The sequence below is a fragment of the Brassica rapa genome, chromosome A05 (assembly GCF_000309985.2).
Source record: "Brassica rapa cultivar Chiifu-401-42 chromosome A05, CAAS_Brap_v3.01, whole genome shotgun sequence".
In the NCBI taxonomy this organism is placed as follows: domain Eukaryota; kingdom Viridiplantae; phylum Streptophyta; class Magnoliopsida; order Brassicales; family Brassicaceae; genus Brassica; species Brassica rapa.
The window spans coordinates 3268017-3289781 of NC_024799.2; the positions used below are offsets into that span (position 1 = coordinate 3268017).

The window sequence follows — 21765 nt, forward strand, 5'->3', positions numbered from 1 at the left end:
CCAATGACCAAACTTTTCCTCGCATCATCTTTGATACAAAGCAGAAACATATGATTACACAATTGGCAAAACGAAAATCGCTACGTATGATATTACTGAAGCAGATAACATAATTTAATACACAGTATAAGGCATCAAGGGTCCATAGCTCAGTGGTAGAGCAATTGACTGCAGATCAATAGGTCACCGGTTCGAACCCGGTTGGGCCCTTCTTTTTTAATTTAATTAGTATTTTGTTTATAAAAAAGATTTTAAAATCCCTAACGCTATTTATCTAGTTCAACTTATATTCATCGGTCCATATTGATTACGAAGCCCATTAGTAAACAAAATCTTTATAACGCGATTCAGCTAAGTTCCAATTCTCCAAACAAAGCAATCAAACTACCTTTTGTCCCAAAAAAAAAAAAAAGCAATCAAACTACCTTTGAAAACTCCAAATCACAACTTCTTACTTGACCCTTCACTGACGTCAAAACCGCAAGCAAAGACTCACAGTTGAGATAACGTTGAAGTCTCGTACACTTTAACCAACCCATAAGTGTCCTCGTGACTCTATCCACTAGGCACTAGCCAACGGAAACTCACGACTCTCATCCAAAAGAAACCTATAAACTTCCCAATGTCGATCTAAAGTTGAATGTCTCCCAATCTCATCAGCCTACAAGAAAACACCATTCTAATCTTTAACAACCACAAAATATAAACCTTAGAAATAATAACATAGTATATATACTTACGGATAAAGTGCAGATTCCTAGTGACTTCAACGTGAGTGTGACATCATAGAAAACTCGGAGACTATTATCGGAGTTTAAAGTTTAACAAGCTGTACTTGTGTAGCTTGTAAGACGGTCCGCAGATCTTAAGGTAGATAGATGATTTAGATATTTCTTTCTTTGTGTCGGCTCGCTAATACAATAACAAACACATATTGTGTGATTCATAATATTAAATACCCATGCTGATACGTTTTGTTTTTTTATTTTATTAATAAAGCTTGTGGTGGTGGGAACTAACTTGTTGTATTTTTAATTCATTCACTTGTGTTTTAAACCTTTCCCAGTTCAGTCTATTGTTTGTCACCTTAGCATGCAAGACAACATGGAAACAAAAAATTATCCCCAAAACAGATGAAGTTCTCCTTGTGAGAGGAGATTGAAGATATAACTGCTATATATGAGCTTAAGTGTAGAAACAAGTGGTTAAAAGAATATGAGCGAATGTTTTTTGGAAACAGGTGAAAGGATATGAGTTTACCCGGAGTTGATAATTGACCCCAAATTTGTTTAGACATCTCATATCATCCAAATACCTACTCAAATGCACTGAAAATCATACTTGCACTTATGAGACTAGCCGACAAGGCTTGCAAAATGTTGGATGGTCTGTTCTGACATGGGAGGAAGCAAATCAAAGTATATAATACAACGCTTTTCCATGCATTATAGAATGGAAATAAGAAATTTTCCAAAGTTCAAGAACTCAAGAGAATAAAGAGATTCAAAGAAACCAAGTGGTAAATGACAAAAAGAATCAAACTAAAAATGGGACATCAATATCAATGCTACGTAAAATGTGTGATTGGTCGATGAAATAGGCTGCATAACTGTTGATGCACATCATGAAAATAATTGAAGTGGAATCACTGACACTCAGATTTGGTGAGTCTCTGACTTTAGCCAATCTAGTATCAATCAGCGAATGAAGAAGCGCAAAACAAGCAAATCTCACTCTCTACTTCCACATCTTTGATTTTTGTACATCCCCTTATTGCTCACATATCATAGCTAAACTGCATATCAGCATGTGCGCCACATGGGCTAAGGGCCTTTATGTGCTATCCATATTTGATGTTTTCGCAAGGGGAAACTATGTGAAGGTAAATACAAACTTTCTTTTTATAAACAAATAATTAAACTGTATATTATTTTATTTTTTGAAACACAATTAAACTATATATTATAAATCCGAAAATTTCTATAGAAAAGGAATGGTCAGCCGTGGCTTTCGTAAAAGGGTAAAATTTCGTAATCATTTTAGGTTTTTTATTGCTTGTAAAAAGATGTTATATATAGCGAAGTTTCCTTTAACCAATAAAAAGCTATATAGAGAAGTTTCACTTTCACACTTCACTATGTAACACTCATTTTTGGAATTTCTTTATTTTTAACTTAAATCTGGTTTTTCTCTACAAAAACCTTTATTTCTCAGAATCATAAACAACCTTCATAGATTCCTTCTGCATTTCACATTTATTTTCTTTTTTAAGGATTTGATTTATCATAAAGTCAATTTTCATTGTGATTAAACGATGAACAAGAGATGTGAATCTTATCTGGAGCAAGAAACATGAGATCTTTGAGCAGTGTGGGACTTGCTCTAAGCATAGTCTTTGGTTGTTTGCTACTAGCTCTTCTCGCTGAGCTCTACTACTTGCTCTGGTGCAAGAAGAGGAGGTCGACAACGACTAGACCTGATCTCCAAAATGACTATTCTACCCCTGCAACAAGAGAGCTTCTCTTCATCCTCTGTTGCAGCACCAACCCTTCTTCTTCGTCGTCTCCTCCTTCGTTCTCTAGCCCTAAACCCATTGGAACTCAACAGCAATGCCTTCTTCCTCCCGAAGGTGATGAAGGTGGGTTTGGGAACGTGGTGGGTCCAGGGCTAGTGCCGAGGTTCCTGTTCACTATCATGGAAGAAACAGTGGAGGAAATGGAATCCGAAGATGGTGGGGTTTCCACAAAAGGAAAGAGTTTGAATGATTTGTTTCTAAATATGGAAAGTGGTTCCACTCCTCCGTTTCTCACTCCTCGTGCTTCTCCTTCTTTGTTCACGCCTCCTTTCACCCCGTTAACGGAGTCTTGTAACGGCAGAAGAGAAGAGGTCTTCTTCGAGTCGTCGACTGATGCTGAGTTTAACAGGCTAGTGAGGTCATCACCACATTCACCAGCATCATCTTCATCGCCATTGCCGAGATTCAAGTTCTTGAGAGACGCAGAGGAGAAGCTTTACAAGAGGAAAGTGACCGAGATTTCAGAAGAAGCTGAGGAAGTCAGCTAGGGTTAAATTGGTAATAACAGAGTTTTTAAGAGTCGGATTGTTGAAGATGAGGTTTTTCATCAAGAACATGACAAAAGGTGGTCCAAGAACTTAAAAGAGTTTCAAATCTTTATACAATTGAAATAATTGGAATTTTTGCTATTTTTTTTTCTTTGGATTTTAATTGTCTTGGTAAATTTTTTATTTTAGCGTTTTGGCTGCTATGCTTACCTTGTCATCAGCATTTTTTGGTCTGGATTATTTTGAATTAAGCCAGTTTTGTAAATTTTCAGTGGATTAATAATTTGTTTAGCCAATAGTTTGTGTGATGGTTTAATCATGATTTTAGATAAAAAGTATAAATAACAGGCCTTGGATTCGTTTTTGTTACTTTTCTTTTCCTGCTTCAACACTGTTGTGGTTGACATTTAAAGATGCACGTACTCAGCAGTTTAACTTAAACTTAACTTTTTAAAAGGCATTAGCTCATTATTCAGGCTCGGATTAAGCCGGTTTTGTAAATTTTCAGTGGATAAATAATTTGTTTAGCCAATAGTTTGTGGGATTATTCAATGGTTTTAGATAAAGAATAAAAAACAGGCTTTGGATTCGTTTTTTACTTTTTTATTTTCTTCAAGACTGTTGTGGTTGACATTTAAAGATGCACGTACTCAGCAGTTTAACTTTAACTTAACTTTTTAAAAGGCATTAGCTCTGAACGAATGTTAATATATTATGCGGATATTGAGTTAGAGAACACGTGAACGTGAAAGAGAAGAAAGACAAGAATTGTTCTAATTGATTATCATTCGCTTAGAAACGCTACATTGATAATATATTGTTTTTTACGGTCTTGAAACTTTGAACATGGACCGATAAATTGGAATAATACGATAAATGAATAAAGACAAGACTCATTAGAGGCCAAGTGGGGAATCTCTTTCCCCTTTTGTCTCAATCTCTTCAGTTTATGTCTGATACTTCCAAGTGGCCTCAACAACACTTGAATTGTCAAATTACCTCTTCTAATGATTCTGCATTCCAGATTATGAAAACATAAAACATTTCATATACAACAATTTCCTTTTTGTTGTCTTTTGGCAATGTTAACATATTAATCCTCTTAGCAAACAATCAACTGCTTGAAAAGAGTGATTAGGCGCTTACGAAATTTTAAACAATGATTTATAAATTTCATAGAATGATAAAACACGATTTTAACATGAATAAAATCATAAAATACATGACACTGGAATTTTTAGATTTCGTTTCGATTTCTAAATTCATTAAAATACACAAACCAATAATTCTTACTAAATAAAAGTCACAGTTGGTTGATAAAAGAATGTAAACTCTGAGGGGGAATCAGATTCACAAGGATGTAAGAAGTGGTAACCCTAGCTCAGGGCATAGAGGACTCAATCCCGGTTCCTCCAAGAAGCTAAAAGCAGTGTAACCATAGTATGAATGATAAAGATCCGGTAAAGCTCCAGGAAATTTACTGAACCCACCATACTGTCACACATTATCTCAACGGGTCATACACTCTATTTGTTGGTAGCAACTAGTACTATAAGATAAGATATTAAAGGGAGAGGTACCTTGGACTGGCAGCTCAGTAAAAATTGGCGGAGAGCAACTTTGTCGATGAACGCATCGCCTCCTATAAGTTTAAGGACAGCTCCAATCCTACACACATGTGAAAAAGACACCGTATCAGCGTATGTGAACAAACAGAGCCTAGTGAGACCGCGAAAAGATGAGGGGAGTTACCAAAATGCGTAGCATGTGTCGCTCCTTTTGTTAGTCCTTCCTTGAAACCCACCATCACTGGCTTGTCTCTATAAGCAAGGAAAGCAAAAAAACATAAGATCACTCAGGCGCATTACTAAACAACAAGGGTAACATAAACCTCTGAACAATATCAATGAAGCTATATACCTGAAGGCTCCAGTTGAGAAGCAATGAAGGGTCTAGTATTGAACTGGATGTATCATTTGACAGCAGATCAGCTCCAATAAACCCCATCAATCTAAGGGATGCTATAGCACAGTAGGTACCACCACCTGAATAGCTAAGTTGCAGCAACGTAGGTAAGCCAGTGACTATTTAAATGAAAATAGCTTTATTATCTATAGTGTCCTTAGTGACCAATTCAGTAACAATTTTATCATCCAGTCAACATAGTATACGTGTACTTATTTTAGTGCACATGTATAAAAACCAAGTTAAAGATTAAGGAAGAATTGTTTTCAACTGACCATGAGATTCAGAACCAGGGATCAACCCAAAGCCACCATCATATGACTGCACAGAGAATGTTGCACAATAAAGTTTTTTTTTAAACAAGTAAAAGAAACTTAAAAGGAAGAAAAATGAGACAAACCTGACAGTTTAATATGTAATTCTTAGCCTTCTCCTTGTCCATTCCACTCCAATCACCCAACATGTCAGAGATTGCAGCTGATCAAACAAACAAACAAACAAACAAACAAAAAACTAGAATAAGACTCTACTAAAACCATAAAGACATGGTCTGTAACTCCCATTAGGCAGTCTATTCCTTACCAGCACAATATAAAAACCGAAGATCCGTCTCGCCACCAGTATGGATAGGCATGAAGCTGCATCCAAACAAACAAAAGTAATCAGACACCGATTACATATTAATTTATAAAACTTACGGCATACAAAATGCATTCAAACTAATACCTTCCATCATCTTGTTGAAGGTTCTTCAGGGACAACAAGAGTGATTCAGAGTCTATGGTCGAGAGATCATGCCCAATCACCTTAAGAATAGCCAACGCGCAGTATGTGCTTGCCAAGTGGCTGTTGTTGTGAGTCAGATCCTGCACCACAAGCTGAAAGTAAAGCCCACAGAGAGACATGCAGAACCAAAGATACTAAAACAGAAAGCATAGAGGATGATGATAGACTTATCCTTACCCCATTCTCATCTATAGGAAACTGAGAGCTCCTTGAACCATAGAAACCATAGAATTCACCTGAAAAATCAACACCTCACAGTTCAAAAAGAAGTTCTTGTGATTCTCAGACATAATAATACAATAAAGGTACCTTTTTTAAGCAAAGCTCTGTTACTAGGGAAGGCCTGGAAAGACAGAACCCACTTCGCAACAGCATCTTTATCAACCTTGAGCAACGAAATCAAGTTCAAAATCAGAAACCACAGACGAAAGTTTAACACTTTAACAATTTATTACAGAACATAACTGAAACTGAAAACAGAGAGAAACAGAGAGACAAACACGGTCTGTTGCGCCGAGAAAGTGAAGTCCCGAGATTATAAAGTGAGCAAGTGTGAGTCGATTGATCTCCTGGGATTGGTAATGATAGGGAAGCAACTCGTACATCATCTGTAGATACACCAAGTGTCGATCTTTATCGAAATTCGACGAAGACGGTGGCTGCGACGGCGACGTGTACTCTTCTTCTTCTTCTTCTTCTGAGTCATCGGAATCTTCGTCTTCTGACTCCCAGTCGATTGCTTCTCCGTGCACGGCGGTCTCTGACATTGGCTTCTCTTCTGTTGGATCAGTCAACGAATCTCGAAGCTGGATTTGGACTCGAGAGACTTTTGCTTTTCCGTCGAGGAAAGTCGCGTTTTTGGATCTGTGGTTTGCTTAAAAGGTAAAACAACACGATGTTAGAATGAGGAAACCTAGAACGGCGCGTTGTTTTCTGAGGAGACCTTTTTGCAATATATATATACCAGTTAGAAAAAGAGATGTATATTTTTGTTTTGACTAAATGCTTTCAATTAAAAACATAAACGATTACAAGGTAAGGTTACAAAACCTTAGAGTTTGGTAAAGTTTGCATGAAACACATTTCATGATAAGATAAGTTTCAAACCAAATGCTATTAGACCGAAACTAGAAAGAACCAAAGAAATGAAAGAGAGTAGCTAATGAGAAGATCCACGACCACGTCGGCCACGTTTACCTTTTCCTTGCATTGTCTTCTATTCCAAGTCTTGAAATTTGATAGGAGGTTTTGTGTCTCTCCCACTCCTTGTCAAGCTGAGAGAGCTCATATGCTTTGACTCAACTTCATCCACTTCTTCTAGCACAGTGAAACGAGAAGGACTCTCAAATTCACTAACTTGAAGTGATGTGGTTAAAGGATCAACAATGGATGGTGTTTGGACTTCCTTGTTGATAATGTTTGATGGAACTGAATCCATAATGGCTGCTGTAATGGGAGTAGATTGAGAATCTACTAATGAAGATAAAGTGTTGTTTGATGTACCTTGGAAATCCACAGAAACATCAGAAGAAACCGTAAAGAGAGGAGGAGCTACCTCCAAATCAGATTGCAAGGATTGGCTTATTTCAGCCGCTGAAACCACAGAAGAGACATTGAGCTCTTTCATTTGATGAAGTAGAGGAATATCATGTGCTGAAACAGCAGGCAGGGAAGCACCATGTATATTTTTCTTTCTTTCTTTCTATTTAAACATGGTTTCAGCAAACAAACATTATTTCAACTATTCCAAAAGAAGGTTGTACTTAATTAACAATATTGTGATAACATCATAAAAGGGGCTGAACTAAATAGTTTTCATTTCTAATTTCATATTGTATGATATTTTTACACACACTAAAAAATTATTTTTAAAAAAAGTTATCGCCAAAATAATAATTTAAAGTTAATTAATTTTACTGTAAATTAAAAATAAAAATGTTATCACAGTTTTTAATAAATTATTAATTATCTAAATATGTGAATAAATTATCAAAAAAAACTATAAAGATATTATACCATTTACATTAAAATGGAAGGAGTATTATTGTTTTTTTTAAACTAAGTATTATTGTTGTAAATATCTTCTCTAAACTTTGAATTTTCTTTGCACATAGCAAAAAGATGCACGTGTTAAAGAATTTAGCTGGTAGATGTCAAACACATATTTCATACTAGAAATTTTAAGCAGGATTGGCTCTGGACTAAAATTCTCAAATTTCAAAATTTATATGAGTTGTAGTCAAAAATTATATGAGTTTACACACTTCAACAAAATTTAGTGATTTGTGGATAAAAATTCTTTTATAATTCGGTGGATTGTTTTTTTAGTCGGTGGATTGTTAATACGTCGAACTTCCATGATATTAAGATATCTTAGATACCGTCAATTTACAGCCTAGCCGTTGCACCATTATTGGTTCAAATATATATTAATACATTTCATCAAATAACTATATTTGTACCCGCTGAAGTTACTTTGTTTAAGGTCTCGTGATTTTTAAGTCTATATAGTATAATATTATATATATCACTATCATTTGGTAAGCCAGACGTGGTGATCGAGTTTCAGCACGGATTCAATATAATACAGTACGATCCTTACATCAATATTCGTCATCTGTTATTTTTGTTTGACATTGACACCCATATGGTCTTATCCCGTCGAATAAAAGTCAACTCCCATCTCTCTCCAGTTATAAAAATTGGCATTTCATGCCTTATATTCAAACATCTCAGGCTTTTTATGTTCTTCTCTTGCTCTTTGATTACCAGTTTATAAATAGTATCATTAGATGCCCTTAATAGGAACTTATTATTTACATGGCACCACCACCACCACCACCATCACCACCACCGGTTTCTTTAAGGGTAGTGGTCCTTTTCCTTCGGGTTTTAACGGTGGTTTTTCTCGTTATAACGGTGATCATCCTCAGCACCAACAGCGTCACTATTGACTCTCAAGGAACCGCTTTGAAATACTATTTCAAAGATGTTTATGCCTATAGGTAAAACACAACGAACCTCTTGATTTTTCTTTTCTTCGTATTCCTCTTGAAGTTTTGGTTAGTTTGGTTGAGGAAAAACATGTCATAAACCAAATTAATTAATTTGATGTAAGATTCATTTGCATCGAATTATATCAGAGCCGCCGGTTCTAAGCATAAGCATACTGAGATAAAACATTTGCATATATCCCCAAAATATTAGCAGTTAATATATTATGTTATCAAATTCATTAAACCAGATATGTGTTGATCATTTAATAATTGTTATATATATATATATATATATTATGTTATCAAATTCATTAAACCAGATATGTATTTGATCATTTAGTAATTGTTTCAAATCCTATAAAGGGTCGGTGATATGTCAGGACTCAGTACGTTGTAATAGTTTATTAACTGTTTGGTTTACTTTTTGAATGGTTGAAGATACATGTTCTCAGCCGCCATCATCGGACTAGTTTACGCTGTCGTACAACTGTTCTTCACAATCTCTGAACTGGCCACCAGAATCAAGAACCCTATTAATTACCAACTCGATTTTTACGGTGACAAGGTATATAATGTATTTTAACCAAATTATAAATATATAATTTTACTTTTAAGCACATAGATTTTTGTAATCAACAAAGCTTGACTTAAGATGTATTTTACAATTAATGTCATTTGGACAGATAATATCATATTTATTGGCAACTGGTTCGGCGGCTGGATTTGGAGTGAGCAAAGACTTGAAAGATGCACTTCTAGCATTAGTTGCATTAGATTCAACTGATCCTGTGGATAAGTTCTTCAGCAGAGGATACGCATCGGCTAGTATGCTTCTCTTTGCTTTCGTCTGTCTAGCCGTTTTATCCGTCTTTTCATCCTACGCCATTTCCAAACACTAGTTTAGTTAAGTCTCATCATTGTTGAACGTATACTCTTTTCCAATGTGCTTTGATCAGATAGCTTTGTCGCACTGTTATGTGTTGGTGCAATTCTGTAAATTTGAGATTGTATTTGTTATGAAATTCATATCTTAATGTTAGATAGACAGAAAGTATAGATTAGTTTGTTTATAGTCAATGAAAGTTTGGATTTGTGGTTATATATATACGTTCGAGTTCAAGTACGACTGAAGATTTTCGTCTGTAATGTTGCTATTGTATTCATTATGGGAGCTCATGACCCACCTCTTCTTGGCACCATTGACATATTTCAGCAACTTCCCAAACCAGTTAACATAAAACCAACAATATTTGCCTTGATGATTGAGTTTTAGAATCCAAGCGTTTTCTCAAACCAGTCAACACAAAACTAACAATTTCTTCATTGATGAGAGAGTTTAAGAACCCAATCGCACGCTCATCCATATCAAACACCATGTCATCTGCAACTAAGGTATTACATGTAAACATCATAATCATACACAATCTACTCTGAAGGCCAACTCGAAGAAGTTCATTCAAATATGGCATTAAATTAAGATGGGCACAATGAGTAGCTAGAAAGAACCATTTTATCAATTGGCCTAAGAGTGCCGTATTATACATAATACAACTAGCCGCATGTACCCAAAGAAAGAAGGTCAACTGTCCTAAGAGTATCAAATAATCTGGAAATACCATTAGCCAAAGAAACAATATAAGATAAATTCCAAAAGCCTAAGTTCAGATACCATGATCAATAAATGTCCTTTTTATACCTTTCCAGTAGCTAATCACTCCAGCTCCATCATAAACCTCTTGAATATGTATCACATAAATTGTCTTAATCTTGTCTTGAGAAGTTTATAGACAGAGCCACCAGCCCTTTGGACAAAGCCAAAAGAAGCATGGGAATAATATTTCTTTAGTATAGTGGTATAAGCTTGAGTTATTGCATGTCAATCTGGGTTGGAAACTACAGTAATGCATATTTTCTTTTATTTTATTTTAAAACCAGTGGCGCTTATTTTGTTTCGCCTCTAGTCTTATAAAACCTAGGACCTGCTCTGTTTATAGAGTTTGAAGTCAGATTCAGTTTCATATTACAATCAGGTGAAACCAACTTCTTCTGTTTGTAAATACGTGAAGCTGCGTCATGCCGTATTAAAGGTTCCATGTGGACGCGGCTCAACTGGGACAAGAGTTTCTACATCAGCAAGAGTGACTCCGAGACCGCCTTTTGACCTTTCGGTATATTTCTGCTTTGGTGTAGTTCTTTAATAAAACAATTTAAAACTATACATGTTAATGAAAGCTCAAGTGTACGTCGCTATCAGAGAAATATAGATTAATTTAGTTTCTTTGAAAAATACATGATTACAACTAGGAATGTTCGATTCGCATAAAACATATACCAATCTGAAAAACTGATTATCATATGTATAATGTTAATAAACTTTTTCACTATCCGAAAATCTATTCTGAATTGAACGAAAGAAGTAAAAAACAAACTGAAATTGTTTCTTTTTTTAAGATATTGATTAAAACTAAAATCCAAACTTAGTAGTACCATACCGTTATACTATATCGATTTAATGTTTTCAGTGACCACTTCTAGAGGTTTTTATTTATATGTAACTAATTAAACATATCCAAATTTGTGAATATGCAAAAGTTTAAAGATATTGGACGATGATAAAATCGAACAGAATATTACAAAAAAAAATAGGCATATCACATGTAAGTGGAACAAAGAATAGTATATTAATGGTAACGAAACCAACCCCAAAGAGCACACCAACACAGCACAATATAGCACATACATCTGAGAGATGTCGTGGCACTATCTTATCAACCCTTTCCGTTTTATATTATATTAAATTAAATCTTTTTTTCACTCTGGCTGCTTAATCTTTTCTTAGACAATGTAAGCCATACTTTCATTTTGCTTCTTTATATAGCCTCACATGGCTGTTAATTCAAGAAAATATTCTAGACGATACTTTTAAGATTAATTCTAAAAATTGAAATCAAAATTAATATTTTCTGCACTACTGGTGGCAGTGAATAAATTTCATCCCGCACTCCACCACTTGTTTTGGCGGATATGCTTATATTGAAAGATCAGTATTCTTTACACATTTTGTAACTTTCCTTTTTCTTTCTCTTTTGATCGAAATTCGTGATGTCTTCGACTTACAAAATTTTAACTAAAAATACAAACAAAAACTAAAATGTATTCTTCGAGTTTTTGACGTGAGTCTAAACATATATACTTACATTGTTGTTGGATAAATCATACTCTCTACTCTACCGGTTGAGTGGTGGACTTTATTTTCTTTTATTTTTTAATCGAGTCAGAGAAGGCTTTCACGCATGGTTTTATGCAGCTGGATGTTACTAGGATTAATACCACTCGTTGAAAAGCGTTTCCGTATTACAGAGAAAAAAATATATGAATCATCGGTTTTTGATAAATAGTACAAGTTTTGTTTTCTTTTTAGTCTAAAGTTTTGTTTTCTTATCATTTTGTTTTCGCTTTTATTCGATTATGTCTTAGGTTATGACTCTTAATTTATAGTCTTTTCCTTCTTATAGCTGGAGAATTTCGAATTGACACAAACTATAATTAAATACCATAGAATGACTCAAACCATAAAATCTCTCAATATCAAATGAAAATGGTCTTTCAACTAGTAGACTATCATAAACTGGTTATTTATGTTTAGATATAGTTCTAATTTTTGGTTTTGTGATGTAGATATAGTTGTACGGGTCTGACTGATAAATTTGAGATATTTTTTGTTGGTTGATGTTTTCTTATCAACAGATCTTCATCGAATAAAATTTCGTATAAATACAAAAGATAGAATATGTTGATGTTTTCTTATAAATAGTTATCTATAACGAATCAAGTATCAAATCAATGATGATGCTTCCGCTACTTCAAAAATTCAGCTAAGCTGATTCGATGACAACTCAGCTTGCCAAATTTGTCCAACATGGTGGGAGAGAACAACATATTCACTCCACCTTCTTACGTTTTATGTGTAAGTTCATTGATTCAATATCTTAAAAAGGTTCATGATATGTATTCACGCATGATATTTGATATATCCCAATTATAGAAAGTTTTAACTTGCACATAAGGTATTAGGAACGTATTTAGATTTGAAAGTCATTAACAACCATCATGTTCATGACAAATCGCATATCTGGAACAGGTTAAGGTACAAAATAAAACAAAAAGTCACTGAAGATGGGGAATATATTTCGTCACGGACGGTTCACCGCATAACATGTTATGCATACGATATACACGATTAGTTAGGCTGTCGGGAATTAAACTTTGTGGAATTCGTCAGCTATAAGCAGTATATATTCCCTTATTATTACTATTTTTTTTGTAACTGGCATTATTACTATCATTGTTCTATGTAGAGATAGAGGTTCCAGGTGGGGAGAATCACAAAAACTGCCAAATATCATCAACCACGATGTTGGCCAAAAGTTGTTTTGTTATCATTCTTCCACATATAATCCGATTCGGACGCATTATGCTTTTTCCATTTGTTATATGTGTTATGTGGACATGTATTCACATTTTTAATTATATTTCCAGCTTGATTGAAGTTATATTTAATTTGGTGGGTTCAATAATTCGTTGTAATCTACATGGATCCACTTGTGTTTTGCAATAGAATCTCATTATCCCCATTTGTTGGCTATATATAATATTCGCTTGGCCTCCTTTTTTGATGACTCCTTATAAATGTAACATCTCAATTTCAGTTTTTGATGTATAATGAAAGGTTAATAAAATATATTCTGCTACTTATGTCATTAAAATTTACATATCTTAATTTTTGAATACACATCTAAAAAAAACTACAAATTTAAATGCGTTTAAAATGGAAAAGTAAAAAGCAAGATAACATATCAGAAAGTAATTTTCAATACCGTATGGTTAAGATTAAAGCACAAAACATTATATGGTAATTATAGAGTTAGTAAGCAAAATTTGCAAGTCTACAGTACTCAACATATACGAAACCATCAAAATATATATTGACGACATGGTAATTTTGGATACTAAAGCATGTGGACAACTTGATATTGTTTTTTTAGTGTACGTAACCGGATAAGGATTAAGCATGCTATTTTTTTTGTAGGAAACATATCTCAAGTCTATGGAATATCCAATGGTATTTTGAATCCCGTGAGAAGTACTCAGTTTCCTTGGTAAAACAAACCAACCCGTTATATTTTAATTTTATAACAATTTGAGTTGATGTTTTCATCATCATCACGACCACCAAAATGATTATGTATGTGGATAACATCTAAAGAATGTTTTTTATTCTATTATCCTCACTATTAGACTTGCATTACTAAGTGGAATCCCTAGAATTCATCCTAACCCAAAAGTCAGATTTTAACTTTTAAATTCACATGGAAAATAATACGAAACCCTAAAAACTGACCTATAAAACCAACTCATACTCTCCCACATTTCTCCATCAGCTCTTTAATTTCTTACATCATATTTCCTATTTCTCACTTTATACCAAAGTGCGTAGAGATATGGCTCTAAACACATGGAAGCCATTCCTAACTGTTGTTTCTCTACAATTCGGATACGCTGGACTATCGATCATAGCGAAGTTCGCTCTGGACCGAGGCATGAGCCCTCACGTTCTAGCTGCATATCGCCATATCGTCGCAACTGTTTTCATTGCTCCATTTGCCTTTTTCTTGGATAGGTATATAGTATTTTCATTTACCATACTTAAAAATTGTATTATGGTCATGCATGTGCATGTATACGTTTACGTATAGTATACGTAAGTACGTATTTGTATCATGTCTACGTATTCTTTACAAAAAAATATAGCTACAAAAATACGCTTTCTGATTATCTTAGTTTAATGTGATTTTGAAATGAACAGAAAAATACGGCCAAAGATGACGCTGCCCATCTTCTTCAAGATATTGTTGCTCGGATTATTGGAGTAAGAATAATTGAATTATATTTCGTTCATCTTTTTTTTTAACTTTTAAACATTTATATATTGATTTCTTATGTTTTAAGTCAATTGAATTTGCTTTATGTGTTTATAGACCAACAATTGATCAGAACTTATACTACACCGGTATGAAGTACACTTCCGCGACTTTCACAGCTGCAATGACCAACGTTCTTCCAGCCTTTGCCTTTCTTATGGCATGGATCTTCAGGTCAGTAAACACAGTTTTGTTTCGTTTGATGTGGTTTGTGTTTCTCTCCAGTTTAAAGTTTGTTGGTCTAAAGGATCAATATATTTTAACGTGTAGACTTGAGAAGGTTAACATCAGGAAAATACACAGCCAAGCCAAGATTCTAGGGACAGTTGTGACAGTTGGTGGAGCAATGCTTATGACTGTTGTGAAAGGACCTTTGATTCCTTTGCCTTGGGCTCATCCTAGCGACAACCATCAAGACTCATCAAATCTTGGTGTCAAACAAGATCTTACCAAAGGCGCACTTCTCATTGCTACCGGTTGCATCTGTTGGGCCGGTTTTGTCAATCTCCAGGTAACTTTAAAGACCAAGATTCTACATATTAGAAACCGGTTATATTGAACCACTAAATTAATGATTTGGTTATGTGCAGGCGATCACGCTTAAATCGTACCCGGTGGAGCTATCCTTGACAGCTTTAATATGCTTAATGGGGTCTATTGAAAGCACTATTGTGGCACTTTTCATTGAAAGGGGAAATCCTTCTGCTTGGGCCATTCAATTAGATTCCAAATTACTAGCTGCTGTTTATGGGGTAAGCATATGATATACTAATATATAATCTAGGGTATATTTTTGTTATATACAAATTAAACAAAATGATCTTACTGTGATATGATGCAGGGGGTAATATGTTCAGGTGTTGGTTACTACGTTCAAGGAGTAATAATGAAAACTCGAGGACCAGTGTTTGTGACTGCCTTTAATCCACTAAGCATGGTCATTGTTGCGATTATGGGTTCTATAATTCTTTCTGAGGTTATGTACCTTGGAAGGTACGTATGCTTTTGAAAATCTTGAAAATAATTAATGTTTTTTCAAAATATGAATCATCTAACCATATATCTAAATAATACGTGTAGGATTCTTGGAGCAATAGTGATAGTTCTTGGGCTCTATTCCGTTTTGTGGGGCAAAAGCAAAGACGAACCAGCTAATTCGTTTTCAGACACGGACAAGGAGCTCCCAGTTAGTAATATACAAGTTGTGTCATTCTCGTCGAAAGCTAACGCAGATAAGGATACAATGGATGCAAATGTTGTGATCTTGAGGCCTACCACCAATGATTCAGTCTAAAGTAAACAAAGCACTAACGGTGATTATGAAATATAATAATTGTAAACAATGAGTCCGATTTCCAGTTTCCGGATCGGTACTGATTGGTAGATTCAAGAGTGCTGTTATTTTGATGCTAATTTTGGCTTTGTTAAATTTTGTATCCGGCTATAATAATATGAAATGTTTTGCACTGATAAAAGTACCTTTAACGAATAATTAATATATGGTGCGTTTGAGTTTTTGAATTATGTAACACATCTTCAAACTCTTGTGGGTTTCCTACGTATTATTTCCAACACCTGGCCAAGAAATCTGCAACAAGTATACTTATGTAATATAAACAATTGCTTTATGTTGTTTTCTTTTCATACGTAATCTTAATCTCCATAAAAGTTATTGAAAGGTAATGCTTTAGAGCACGAGCGTGAGCGTAATGTAATGCGCTGGTGGGTAATCGAGCAGCATCAAATCAGCATTATATGGGACGTGTTTAAGAGGCTTTTGTTTGTTTTTTTTTTTTTGAAACTATGGTTCTTGTTTGTTGCGGTTTCTAATCGCCACATAAGAAAAGCATCTGTGCAAGAAAAAAAATTGTGTACTTTGAACGTGACAGCTTTTGTAATGAAAAGGCAAAAAGCTTCAGAGCATTCAATGTATGGTGTTGCTTTATTGGAATATTCTGAGTTTGTCATTTCAAGATCCTTTCTCCATCGTACTTGACATTGACATATGTAAAGTACGAGAAACAATTTAAGAAACTTAGTCAGAACAGCAGAAAATTAAAAAAACTTAGTCAGAACAGCGGAAAGTTGAATAAAGTAAAGGAAAACTGAATACAAAAAGTAAAAGAAATTACATAAAGGGGATGATTAAGCATCTCCAACCAGTAGAAGCTATGTGAGATCCTAGAAAATAAAAAGCTTAATATTGAATAACTAAATTTTTTATTTTTTATAATTCTAAAATGCTAGAAGATAAGTGGAAGTTAAAAGTTTAAAAGTGTTTCTAAAAACCTTTAAAAAAAAAAATTTCTTCACTTTTTCTTCTATTTTATTTTTTTATTTTAATTAGTGAGACTCTGATTAAAGAACTTCCATTGAAAATTGTCTAAAGTTATAGCGGATGGAGCGAATTAATCCAATTAATATTTCTTATTCATATTTGCTTTGCTTAAAAAAAGAGAAGTTCATATTTGCTCATCTCGAGGATTTTACTTCGTTCTGTGTGATAACGCTAATCCATAGTTTAATGGGTCGAGTCCATAGGACAAACCCATTAAAAGCCAACATAAATCCAACCCAGTAGAATATTTTAACCTCGACATTCTAGCTGTTTAAAGATTTTTTTTTCGATCGGTTGTGTTGCTTTCTGTGTTCTAGCTGAGTAATGTAATGCCCGTGTTCTTAAACAAGCGAGTTCTTGAAACTTGGTCTTAAAATTACATAGAGACCACATTCAATTAGGAGTCTTGCCCAAAGCACAAACTAATTGCCAGTATGAAGAAGACAACTTATGTTTACTTAACCATATGACATTTGATGAAATATTAAAAAAAAAAAAAAAATCTCAAATCATCCTCACAATACTCACAAAAAAAAAAAACAGCTAAATGGCTGAATCATTTCTGGTCTTCTTCGTCGATCGTTCCGAACTTTTGCTTAAATGAATCTTGCCTCTGCAGCCACATCATGTGCCCCTGAGATTCAATTACATTAACGTTTCAATTCAAGATTTGAGCTTCCAGAATCAAACAATTCGTGTGATCTAGCTGTAACTTGGAAGAAGAAAAAAACAGTGGGAATGAATGACCTGGAGACCAGCAGCCCAGGCGATGAGGAAGGAAGCTGCCCAGAATCTCTTGTCCTTGACTATCGTCTTCAGGTCGAAGCTCGCCATTAAAACCCTTTCTAGTTTCTTCGTTAACCTTCGGCTTTATTTTTTTAACCGATATAAAGTCTTGATACATTAAACCCACTGCAGAGGCCCAAGCCCAGTAAAGCGGCCTAAGCCCAGTTCTCTTTGGAAAAGCGGTAAATGAGACCGGTAATTGAGGAAAGCAAGAAACTGATTGGTTTATGGAATTATTGAAAAATGAATTTGTGAGACAACCATATGAAAAAACTAAGCCAAGACTTGTTTTCTGATATAAATGCGTGGTTGATTAACGAAAAGTGAATGATTAATTGAAATTAGACTATAGTATTAGAATATAATTGTAATATTCCGAGTCGTGATACGTGGAAATGCTTAAGAGAATTGATTTATCTACCGATGTCACCAAATTAACTTTTTTTTTTCCATCACACATCTGTTTAGAACTCCAAAATTAATCGTGTTTGAGCTGAAGTAGTGGAAGGATAGGTGACCTATCGGGAAGTGATTTGCGATACCGTGTAATTGAGGCCAAAAGCACGGAGAAATGTCATGTGGTGTGATTGCAAGATCAGTAAACATGACTTTCGAATTTTAGAAAATTAACGCACCGACTGTGGAACGGGTTGGAGCCTACATACCGAAAAAACGGGCGTGGATGACCCGCTAGTTATGGACCAGGTTACAATAATATTACCAAATTGTATTTTTTTTTTGCCATCAACCAAATTGTTTACTATATCAGAGGGAATAGTCTGCATTGGCATGAATCAAAACTACTAAATCAAAAGAGCATGAAAAAACATGTAGTGTATACACTGTGTATATGTTTATCTAAAAAATATTGAAATGTTTTGTGATTAATTAATTGAGTATAATAAGCAAACAAATGTCTAGATTTTTAATATTATCTTTGTCTTCTTCAAGGATCATGATGAAATAAACTCGTCCAAATTGTTAAATCAGTGGTAGGACAAGGCTCAGAAGTGTTGGAACATACATTTTACTATTTGCAATTAGTTAGGCTGAGTTACGTCAACGGTTAGCCCACCTTCAATATTCCGGTTAAACATTTAGATTGCTCCGAGATAGAATACTGAAGTACGTATGACATCTTAGATGTACATTATTTATTGGTAAAAAAACAAGAAGTATGTTGAAATACGTACAATGAGGACATGTAGTACGTACGTATACGAATGAGCCTTTCTATAATAATAAAATAACATAAACGATATATAAAACTAATGAAGTGTGTCCAACAACAAAAGGAGCATGATCTACGCCGAGATAATCCAGATTTTTATACAAACCAAAACCCGTACGGACCATAAAAGTACTTCAAAACCCATTCAGAAAATTCAAATAATTCAAAAAATACAATCACCATGTCCGAACAAAAACCAGACATCATCTCTAGCTTACCACTAGAGCTTCTCCTCTACATCATCAGCTTCCTCCCTTTCGACTCCGCAAGACTAACCCCTTTCGTCTCCACACGGTTTAGGTCCGTTTGGAACCAAGCCTTACTCGTTGCACACACCCATAACGGCTCCATCGAGTCAATCTCTCGCTTCATCCACAACTTCGACGAACATGTTCCGTCTAAAAACACTCGGAAGCTGGAGTTACACTTCGACAAGTCAACGCTCGTGTCAACCATCCTCGCACCCAATAACGTCATGCATATGAGTTTCTTCTTCTCTGATGGTTTCAAGGAAGAAGATAGCTTCTGCTGGCGTATTGAGACTAACGACCAGGTCCCAAAACGTGTCGAGTCAAGTGGTTTCTTGGTGAAGACGCTTTGTTTAGACTCGGTGTATTCTTTAACCCACGAGGTCGTTTCCTCCATGGTGTTGAATTTTTCTTGGCTTGAGAACCTCAAGATTTGTGGTTGCAAGGGGTTGACTTCTCTCACTATTGATTCACCAACTAAGCTGCTTCACTTGTCGATCTCGGGTTGCCCGAAGCTGAGATTTCTCGATATAAGATCATCTAAGCTTAAAACTCTTCATTACCAAGGGTTTCTACCTACGACCAAGATCCATGAACATTTTAACTTGACCAATGCGGTTTTCGACGTAAGACAAGGCCCAAGATATTGCAACAATGATTTAGACATCGGTCCTCTCTTGCTAATCATCAAGAACTCTCAATCTCTTACACTTTGCAGATGGATGTTTGAGGTAACAAAGATAATCTATATTTTTTTTTTTTTGTTTTACAGTAAAATACATTATTGAGTTTTGGAAAATAGGTTTTTACCACATTTATTTCATTTTCCGAGATTAGGACATGCTTTGAAAGTTATATATTACTGTTTTTGTTTATAGGAACTAATCAAACCATCTATATCCTCTTCTTGGACATCATTCAAATTCTACAAGTTACATGAGTTGCGGTGGATTGATAACTCGATGAAACAAGAAAACACCAATTCACTAATCTCTTTTCTTAAACTTTGTCCTTCTGTCGAGCGCATCTTCATTACCGTAAGTGTCAACCACCTAAAGTTTTTGCTAGTTCATGCCTCTTGTTAATCCTATTCTAACAACTTCGATTATTTTGAAGATTGATTCAAATACTTATAGTTCAAATGAAGAAACGAGTGTTGATGCTGACTATGGGAGCAAGCATGCAAGAGTACTAAGAAACTTAAAGCTGGTCAAGTTGGAAGGATCCAAGAGTGAAGAGGACAAGAATCAATTAATATTGGCTCTACAGGAGGTGGTCGATATCAATCAGCCTCTGCTTATACTGTCTTCATTTTCTTGAAATCAAATCAGATTAGAAATGGGAACGACAAAATCTTTATGTATAAAGTTACACGCATGAGCATGCTTTAATTAAGTTGCTGCCACTCGTGGGTTTATATTTCTTGCTGTACAAGAAAACCTCGTCAAAGTAAAACTCAAACTCGGCGGTTTTGTCATGATTCAACGATTAATGAGTTTCACCATACTTAATATTATAAGGGACATTTGCTAAAACCAACCCAAATATTCAAGTCAAATGTAAAAGTGTACCCCACTTTCAGTCAAATGCAAAACCAACCTAAAGGAGTAGTGAAAGTACTATTTCACCCTTATGACCAAACAAAAAACATAAATGTATTTTACGTTTCTATCCTTTGGAAGTCTACACGTAATAAAAGAAGTCTACATATATATAGACTTCCTACGAAGTCTACTTTATAGACTTGTTTTGTAGTCTACACTCTAATTTGGTCTACTAATTTAATTTTGAAAATGTATAAAAATAATTATTGTGATATTTTTAATTAATCATCAATATAATGGATAATATGAAGTAAATAAATTAAAATTTCATATAATCGAACAATTTTGAAGAATATATACTAATTTGGTTATCATGTGCTAGACTATGTTCATAGTTTAGAAACAAAAGGTTCTAACATGTTATGTCTTTTAGTAGTTGATTTCATAGGGTTAGATTTTAGATTTTGTTTTTTTTTTGTTTTATTAACTTAAATCTGCATATTAATGTTTAGTAGTTTATATTTTGTATAAATGAGACTTTTTGATTATCAAGCAAAACATTTAGGGTTTGATATTTGTGGTTTAGGGTTTCGTAGACCTACAATAAAGTCTATTTATCTGAAGACGTCTTTTTCAGTCTATATTTTTCAATTTGTTTTACAAAAAATCATTATATTTAAACTAAGTTAAGTTCCTTAAGAATAAAAAAGTGAAATCATATACTATAACTATTAAAAAATAAAGAAATAAATTTAATAAATCATATATTAAAATTATTAAAATAATAAAGAATAAACAACAATAATTAAATTATTATAGTAGACTTC

General features: G+C 34.4%; 6 protein-coding genes, 1 long non-coding RNA gene and 1 other non-coding gene across 8 annotated transcripts; 5 read left to right on the plus strand and 3 right to left on the minus strand.

Annotated features, from left to right (window-relative positions):
- The first annotated feature begins 114 nt into the window (after positions 1-114).
- LOC103867027 lies at positions 115-3359 on the plus strand. The gene has a single exon (XM_009145053.3). It carries the CDS (start codon positions 2353-2355, stop codon positions 3061-3063), a length of 711 nt encoding a protein of 236 aa, XP_009143301.1. The 5' UTR covers positions 115-2352; the 3' UTR covers positions 3064-3359.
- TRNAC-GCA lies at positions 139-210 on the plus strand. Its single transcript has one exon. It is a non-coding gene; the product is annotated as a tRNA-Cys (tRNA).
- An 854-nt stretch (positions 3360-4213) lies between the features above and the next one.
- LOC103867030 (geranylgeranyl transferase type-1 subunit beta) lies at positions 4214-6735 on the minus strand. The gene is made up of 11 exons (XM_009145056.3): positions 6315-6735; positions 6124-6199; positions 5992-6050; positions 5755-5894; positions 5611-5666; positions 5429-5505; positions 5304-5349; positions 4984-5108; positions 4816-4883; positions 4644-4731; positions 4214-4557 (listed from the first exon to the last, which is right to left on the minus strand). Exons 1-11 carry the CDS (start codon positions 6579-6581, stop codon positions 4414-4416), a joined length of 1146 nt encoding a protein of 381 aa, XP_009143304.1. The 5' UTR covers positions 6582-6735; the 3' UTR covers positions 4214-4413.
- Positions 6736-6970: 235 nt separating this feature from the next.
- On the plus strand, positions 6971-9936 carry LOC103867031 (CASP-like protein 4D2). The gene is made up of 3 exons (XM_009145057.3): positions 6971-8819; positions 9249-9375; positions 9494-9936. The coding sequence occupies exons 1-3, from the start codon at positions 8635-8637 to the stop codon at positions 9707-9709; spliced, it is 528 nt and encodes a 175-aa protein (XP_009143305.1). The 5' UTR covers positions 6971-8634; the 3' UTR covers positions 9710-9936.
- LOC117133989 lies at positions 9794-13977 on the minus strand. The gene is made up of 2 exons (XR_004458073.1): positions 11512-13977; positions 9794-11002 (listed from the first exon to the last, which is right to left on the minus strand). It is a non-coding gene; the product is annotated as an uncharacterized LOC117133989 (long non-coding RNA).
- A 253-nt stretch (positions 13978-14230) lies between these two features.
- Positions 14231-16283, plus strand: LOC103867032 (WAT1-related protein At2g39510). The gene is made up of 7 exons (XM_009145058.3): positions 14231-14490; positions 14677-14739; positions 14849-14965; positions 15062-15302; positions 15382-15543; positions 15633-15784; positions 15872-16283. Exons 1-7 carry the CDS (start codon positions 14312-14314, stop codon positions 16083-16085), a joined length of 1128 nt encoding a protein of 375 aa, XP_009143306.1. The 5' UTR covers positions 14231-14311; the 3' UTR covers positions 16086-16283.
- Positions 16284-17470: 1187 nt separating this feature from the next.
- On the minus strand, positions 17471-17982 carry LOC103867034. Its single transcript, XM_009145059.2, has 2 exons — positions 17877-17982; positions 17471-17763 (listed from the first exon to the last, which is right to left on the minus strand). The coding sequence occupies exons 1-2, from the start codon at positions 17961-17963 to the stop codon at positions 17686-17688; spliced, it is 165 nt and encodes a 54-aa protein (XP_009143307.1). The 5' UTR covers positions 17964-17982; the 3' UTR covers positions 17471-17685.
- Positions 17983-19275: 1293 nt separating this feature from the next.
- Positions 19276-21118, plus strand: LOC103867035 (F-box protein At2g39490). The gene is made up of 3 exons (XM_009145060.2): positions 19276-20125; positions 20273-20431; positions 20511-21118. The coding sequence occupies exons 1-3, from the start codon at positions 19328-19330 to the stop codon at positions 20712-20714; spliced, it is 1161 nt and encodes a 386-aa protein (XP_009143308.1). The 5' UTR covers positions 19276-19327; the 3' UTR covers positions 20715-21118.
- Positions 21119-21765: the final 647 nt, after the last annotated feature.